This window comes from Acanthisitta chloris, unplaced genomic scaffold (assembly GCF_000695815.1).
Source record: "Acanthisitta chloris isolate BGI_N310 unplaced genomic scaffold, ASM69581v1 scaffold6482, whole genome shotgun sequence".
NCBI classification, from domain to species: domain Eukaryota; kingdom Metazoa; phylum Chordata; class Aves; order Passeriformes; family Acanthisittidae; genus Acanthisitta; species Acanthisitta chloris.
The window spans coordinates 25,144-32,428 of record NW_008659815.1 but is presented as its reverse complement, the minus strand read 5'-3'; the positions used below and the strand labels follow the sequence as shown (position 1 = coordinate 32,428).

The window sequence follows — 7,285 nt, the reverse complement described above, 5'->3', positions numbered from 1 at the left end:
AGCCTTGAGCAACCTGATCTAGTGAGGAGGTGTCCCTGCCCAGGGCAGGGGTTGGGACTAGATGATCTCTAAGGTCCTTTCCAACCCTTAAATTCTATCATTCTATGCTGATTGAACATGTGCTGTACTGTTTAAGTCCCAGTTTGGTTGCTGTCATTTCATAGCTTTTTCCAGCCAAAAAAAAAAGCACAGGAAATGCAAATGCTTCTGCTGATTTTTGAAAATATTGAGCTAATTACTGTTGTTGGGTAACAATCAGTGCCCACAGCAACTGGCTCCCTAAAAAAAGTATCTGTTGAGCTTTACTCAGCCTTGGTTCTGAATTAATAAAGAGAGGATTAAGGAGTAGTTACGTGAGACTTTAAGTACAGAGCGATAAACCAAACTCCTGCATTTCTCTGGTGTATATTTTATCCTAACTAGATGCAATTTACTTAAATAAGGCAATTTAATCAGTGTTTAGTAAATTTGTCATTTGATATTGTAGAATCTTTCATCATATTTCACTTTAATCAAGCAAGGTAACACCTGTGGTTTATTCACAAAAGCTCCTTTTGTTAAGTGAACACCCGCAGGCCACGAAGCAATTACATTTGGTGCTTGGACCAAAGTGGGAGGCACTTAAATAGACCTTAGTGGGGATAGATGAGAACTTGCAGACTTTATTCTTTTGTCCTGCCCCAAGATTAGTTCTTATCATAGCTCAAGAAGGAAAGCTCTGAACTGAAAAGAAAAGATGGGAACGATTTGAAGTTCTTCTTAGGTTTGAAACTTTGATATTGCTGGAGGTGATGTGAATACCTGTGACCTTAGCAAAGTTCAAACTTCAGCTACTCCCAGCTGATTTTATGTGCTGATGTTCTTTGAGGGTGCAAGAGATTGGGGTTTAGTGCCCTAAAATCACAAACAAAAACTCCACCCAAACAAAATCCCCAAACCACAGAAGATTGTTTTCATCTCGTTGGGTTTGGGGAAGGATTTTTGAGGCAGATTATTTCATCTCTTAATTTTATCTGCAGTGTATTAGTTTTCTAGTATGGCAGTTAATGCAGCACAGTATTCTCATCTCTTGACTTTGAAGACAGTGAGAGTAATCAAAGAAAACAGTTTGGCATCATTTAAAAAGACCAAAAGAACATAATTATTTGGGCATTTCACACCTATTTGAATAAAGGAGTGGTTTATGCTAGTAAATATTGCATCAGGTACCTGCCCTGTACTTACCCCTTGAACTGTACCACTAAGGAAATGCCAACAGCTCTGCAAACTCAGCCAGTTCGTGGCAGTGAAAGATGCTAATTTATCTGAGGTGAAAGAGAATAAGCTGCTGCTTCAAGCTCAGTGGTTCTGAGTGATAGTGATGCTCTTCTGGTCTGTTTGCTCCTGTGCTAGAGCCTGGCAAGGGAGAGGGGGAAGTTGTGTCTGATGGGTCTCATTGTCAGCAACATGAGCTGTTAACATGGGTTTGCCTCTTACATTTAATGAAGAAAAATCTTCCTTTGGTTGCAATCCGTGCTGCTGTGTATTTGCTGAGGGAATCTGTCCCAGTGACAGTGCTTGGAAATGTGACTTGTTATTCTGGTGGGTGCTGGACAGGACAGTTTGCAGCAGAAAGCTCAGGATGCTGCTGTGCTCTGTACACCAAACCCATGGAAGATGTGGACACAGGGGATGCTTCACTGCACAGAGGTGAAGATGAACATCCAATTCACCCACCCTAAACAGGCTGTGCACCACAGGAATGTTGAGCAAAGTAGGAGTGTCAGTGCAGCCTCAGCTAGAGACCTACCAAAACCATCTGAGCTGTGTACTCTGCACAGGTCATTTCACTCCTGATACAAGAGTTTTAAAATTTCATGTATTTTAAATTGACTTCTGGTTGGTTGTTTTGTTTGCAAAGCTGCTTGGGTAGGGCCAGAGTTATGCAGCTGAAACCAGCTGCCTTCACAGAGCAATCTGAGACCTACAGAATAACAAAGGTGCCAGACAAGCTGTGTGGAACTCCTGTATGGAAAGACTGGGACAAGAAGAAATAAAGCAGCAGATCAGTTAAAAACAAAACGAGGTACAGGAGCCTGTGGAAGGACACAGTACTTGCAGATTACTGTATTTATGAGTCTGTGTGGGTTAGTTCTAAAATACTCATGTTTATACTGCTCAGAGTTCCATTTGAATTCGTTTACTTATTTATTTGATTTCCATATTTTATTTTTTTCCTCTGGATTGTGGGCATAGTCATGTTCCCAGTGCATACTTGGTTTTGGAAGAATGCATGCTAGTTTAAAGTCTGTATGAAGTATTATCTGGATTGAGAATATGTTGCTTCTCTGAAATTTTCAGCCTGGTTTAGAATTTTAGAAACAAAACCCAATTAGAAGGATAATTAGAAAGTATTTTATTTGGTAACTTGCAAGAGGTTATTTATATCTGAAATGTTTTTAAGGCAACAGGACTCAACAGTGTTGTGTATTCCAAGCAGAAATCTTAGATTAAGGCTTACAGGAGCAACTTTTTCATCTAGGAAAGCTTTATACTCTCCTTTAGGTAACTCACAGAGCTGTGTTGCTGTTTCTCATCTTGCCACTGAGTCAGGCAGTGAATGCCACGAATCCATGGTATGTAATATAGTTAATGCAGAATATATATAGGCAATGAAAGGTCTTTGTCATATAGTATAAGGTCACCATCATTAATTTTCAAATTATAAAAAGGGATTTGCTGTTTTGTGATCATCATTATTGCAATATAATGTGTTGTGGATTCTGCCTGCACATAGAATGAACTGTGATCTTAATTAGAACTTTGACAAGCCTACTCCGATAAAATGATGAGATTATTCGTAATTGATGTCACAATCAATTACCAGTTAGTTCATCACGAATCTACTAACAGGTCTAGCCTTGGTGCTGGCCCCAGGATGTTGATGAGTGTGTGGCTGCCCTGTTCATGCTGTTACTGCGACAGGAGGGCAGATTTTCAGTCAACATCCTAATGACCTCTTTTGAAGTCTATTAAATTAATGACCCTGTCACATTGGGCTAACCTCTTACATCTTCATTTTGGATTTTTTGTTGCAAACCATTGGTTTTTGAGCACATGATAGAAGAGATACTTTGGAGCACCCCTTCTCATCCCCCCCAAATCTGGCACTGTGTCCTACTGCATTCAGGAAAAAATTAGTTCATTACACAGTCGTGAAATGCAGAACACAGAAAGCAGAAAATACATTGTAAGGCAAACTGTGCTTAACACCATTCTGTTCTCTTGTCTTTTTACATTTCCATCTTGCTTACCACAGGTGCCTAAAGGACATGTTTGGTTAGAAGGTGATAACCTCAGGAATTCTACAGATTCCAGGTGCTATGGACCTGTTCCCTACGGACTGATCAGAGGACGCATTTGTTTTAAGGTATGTTTAGAGTATTCAAAAATATGCTGCATAACACATTTCTCGTGCCTGGGTGTTAGGTATTAAAACTTTCCTTCCTAACTGCCTGCCCAACATGTAAGGGAAAGCAAGAACACACCACTTCAGCCACTTGCTGTCAAGGCCTAACTCCTCAGCAGTGGGTGTTGTGGAAGGACTTGTTCTGTGAGCAGCACTGAGCAGTCACTGCCTCACAAAACTGAGTTATTTCACTAGCAAATCCAAAAACATGAACATACACACACACTGCACTGCTGTACATACCATCCCTAGCTTGATTCTTGCCTCTGCAGAATGGAAGGAAAGGGCATCTCTGGATCTCAGTGTCGCTGTAGTTTGCCAAGTGTAGCTCTATGGTTTGAAAAGCCAAATGGAGGCAAAGGTTCTCTTTGCACACACATTTTAGACATGTAGACTGGCCCTGCTGCTTTCTGGACTAAACCAAAGTGAACAAGCCTTAACAGTGAAGCCAAGTCTGTGCCACTGTAGATGCCTACTGCATTTTCTCCATATATTGCAGCACGAGCACAAAAAGACAGCTTAGCACAGCTGCTAGGGTTAGATCTTTCCAATTTAACAAAACATTCTAATGTACAGTATTTATGAACACAATTTGAGACTTTTCATACCAAAAAACCCCTTGCATCCATTGGCCACAATCAGTAATTGCTTCCTAACGCTCAAACATGTCCCTGCTGCCAAGTTTTGTGTGACCTCTCTTCTTCTTGGCTAGATTTGCTTTGAGTCCTTCCCTGGTGCTTACTGAGGGCTCTCTGTCCCTTCTTCCTCTGTTTGCCTTACTGTGGATACCAGAGGGAAAAATGCTGATTCCACTAGGGCTGTTTTTATGACCCATGTTTAAGCCTGGACTATTAACTGCTAAGATACAGATGATGCTAATAGCTGACACTCCTCCTAATGAGAACGTGGTATGTCTCCAAACTGATGCACAGGTATAGAAAAACTGCTGTTTACTACTCTGACAGAACTCATGCTTCATCATCTCCTAGGTAGGATATCCTGTGCATTCCCTGGATTTAGGCTCCAGGTCTAAACCAGACCTGTGGTGTATGTTCAGAAGAGCTAGTTAGCCCCATTTATCCCCTGTCCATCAGATCAAATCTATCTGTGTAGGCCAAACCAGAGAGGGCAAATAGCTGCTAATTGGAGTGGCCAGTCCAAGTCAGTCAACTTCTGTCATAACTTTAAAGGAATTGGGAGTTCTGACACAGTGGCATGTCTTTGTTTCACAGAGGAAAGGTTTCCATCTCGTTTCCAGCCATGGGTATTGTTTCTCAGGTTCTCACTACCTGAAACATCATCTTCCTTCTGACTCTACCACTAAGATTACTGTGATGAATTTGAAACTAAATTGTCAAAGCAACATTTAAAGCAAGTTTCATTACTTTCACTGACAGAAAATCATATTGCAATAGGTGTGACTGGAGTGGCCTAAAGTGAGCTTTGTGCTGCAGTGAATGGCCTGAGAAACTTCCTTCTCCAGGCCTTTACTCAGATTTGTAATATGGGATATTTCTACTTCCTTTTACTTCTGTTTGCCTTCAAGGCCAAACCAAGACTTGACACCCAGCCTGCAGCCAGCACAGGACAGCCTTGAATTCCACAGCTTTGCTTCCAACCAGGATCACAAACATCCTTCTCTTGTTGGTTTGTCAGTCTCTGTCTCTGTGCAGGACTTAAAACAGCTCACGGGCACAGAGCTCTGCACAGAGACATTACCTCTGTGGTTCTGTGTACCAGCAGATGTTCCTCATGCTCTTCCCCAACTGAACATGCCCAAGAACACAAGTATTTTCTAGGATACTTAGACAAGGAGCTTGGAGGCTTTATCTGATGCACAGAACTTGAGATCCTGAGAATGCCCCATCCTTGTGCCTCCCCAGGCCCAATCCAGCTGATAGCAACTTAACCCAGTGCTGCAAAGGCCTGGCAGAGGCAGGGCCAGGAGCTTCTGGCAGTCTGCAGTAGTGAGCTGATTCAGTGTCCTGCTCTGCCCATCCTGAGCTGCCTCTGCCTCTTCTGTCATGGCCTTCAGTGCTGGGGACAAATCATGGGGGTAGAAATAATTGAACCTTGGCACTCTGCTTCCTTTTCAAATGAGAAAATTACTTTTTCACTCCACACAGAAAGCAGCAAAGGCTTCTTCCAGGCTGTGGCTGTTCTATGAACTCAAAGAGTAGGCTGGTGTTCCTGGACAGTGACTGTACACCTTCCTTAAGAGCAGATATTAAGGAAAAATGAGCAATATAAACATAATAGTGACAGATATTTTGGGAACAAGGTAGTGTATCACCTTTCTCTGTCTAGGCTGCTTCATCCTGGGCAGAGGCTGTGAAATTTGTATGGGATTAGAGCCACAGAAGGCATTCATTGTTCAGCTTCATCTTCCCTTCCTCCTGCTGATCCCCTTGTGTCATCTCTGAAAAGTGTTGCAAAGTGACACAGGCAGCCAAGGGAGGCAAAGGACACAGTGAAAAAGAATGTCCTTGGTTTCCTGTTACTGTTGGTTTGGTTCTTTTTTTGCATCCAAGACCATACTACATGTAATTAGTGAATGTCCAGAGCAAAATACTCCTGGGAGCATTCAGTAGTATGAACAGCTCTACAGTTAATTTCTGGAGAGAAGTTAAACAGAGAAAAGTTAACAGCTAAAAAAAATTATGCCATTTATGAAACGATGATGACAATAACAAATGAAAACACTGAACTTTGAGTTGTGATTAAAATCTCTTGTAACTGTTTTGTTTTGCAGATTTGGCCTCTGAGTGACTTTGGATTTTTACGTGCAAGCCCCAATGGGCACAGATTTCTTGATGAATAAAAGATTTAAGTTACTAGTCCCAATTTTCATAGTATTTTCTACTAAAATTAATGGGCCTATTTTTGTATTGACAAAGATATCTCTCTCTGAGATTACCTCTAACTTGAGAGTGGGAATGATATACTGTCTTCAACACAAATTGAATTCTTACTCTGCTTCCTCTGGCTACTGATAGGAAGTGCTTGGAATTACTAGAAAATTTTGGTTTGTTACTACAAGCCAAGGTTAACATTGTTAACAAGGGATGAAAGAGGAACAGTCACCACTATGTTGTCACACGTGGGCTATCCCTTGCTGGGGTTGCAGCTGAGCACAGCACCAGTGGGTTCTGGATCTCCTCATCACTCCAAGGGGTTTTGGAGGGGTTTCTTTGAATGGTCTCTTGTCTGGACTATGTGTCCTGGATAGTTTTCACCTAAGGAATGATGACTCCATTTGTCAGATGCTGGAGAGACTCAATACAAAATGTGCTCCTGCTCCAAGCTGGAAAGGTAATGTAGTTGCACAACCACCAGCCCTGCTCCCAGCACTGACAACCACCTGTTCCACCTGGGAGTCTCTGCCCCTCTGTCCTAGGCTCAGCTCCTGTGTTCCTGTTCCCCATGAACACACCTTGCTCTTCGTTACCTTCAAAGCATTCTCCCAGGTTTGCCTCCTGATTGAATCTTGTTACCTGAGCTGTTACCAGGATTTAACCTCAGAGGAGATGCCCAAGGCAGAGCTGATACAGACAGAGACTGAAAGAAGCTACTCTATTCTTTGCTGGGAAAGAGATGTGGTTCAGCCCAGGAGAGACATTCCAGTTGTACCACACTTGGTGTTCAATAGCAGCTCCTTAGCTGCAGGAGGAAAAAACAAACCTCCTTTCTGCAGAGCTGTGTTAGCAAAGGGGCACTCTTCATTTTGCAGCCTTGTTCTTGCAATGCCCCCCTTAACACATGTTCCTTCAGCAGATGCTGTCACCTCTTTGTCCAGTCTTTTTAATCTGTAACACTTCATGTGCCTCATTGAAACAA

The 7,285-nt window shown here is 42.2% G+C and overlaps 1 protein-coding gene across 1 annotated transcript in view; it reads left to right on the top strand.

The window, feature by feature from the left end:
- IMMP1L (IMP1 inner mitochondrial membrane peptidase-like (S. cerevisiae)) overlaps window positions 1–6,335 on the top strand; it is a 12,311-nt gene extending 5,976 nt beyond the window's left edge. Inside the window, exons 4-5 of the mRNA XM_009069547.1 lie at window positions 3,299–3,409; window positions 6,201–6,335. Coding sequence (XP_009067795.1) covers window positions 3,299–3,409; window positions 6,201–6,269 — 180 coding nt within the window. The 3' untranslated portion in view covers window positions 6,270–6,335. The remainder of the gene's footprint in view (window positions 1–3,298; window positions 3,410–6,200) is intronic.
- The last annotated feature ends 950 nt before the right edge of the window (window positions 6,336–7,285 follow it).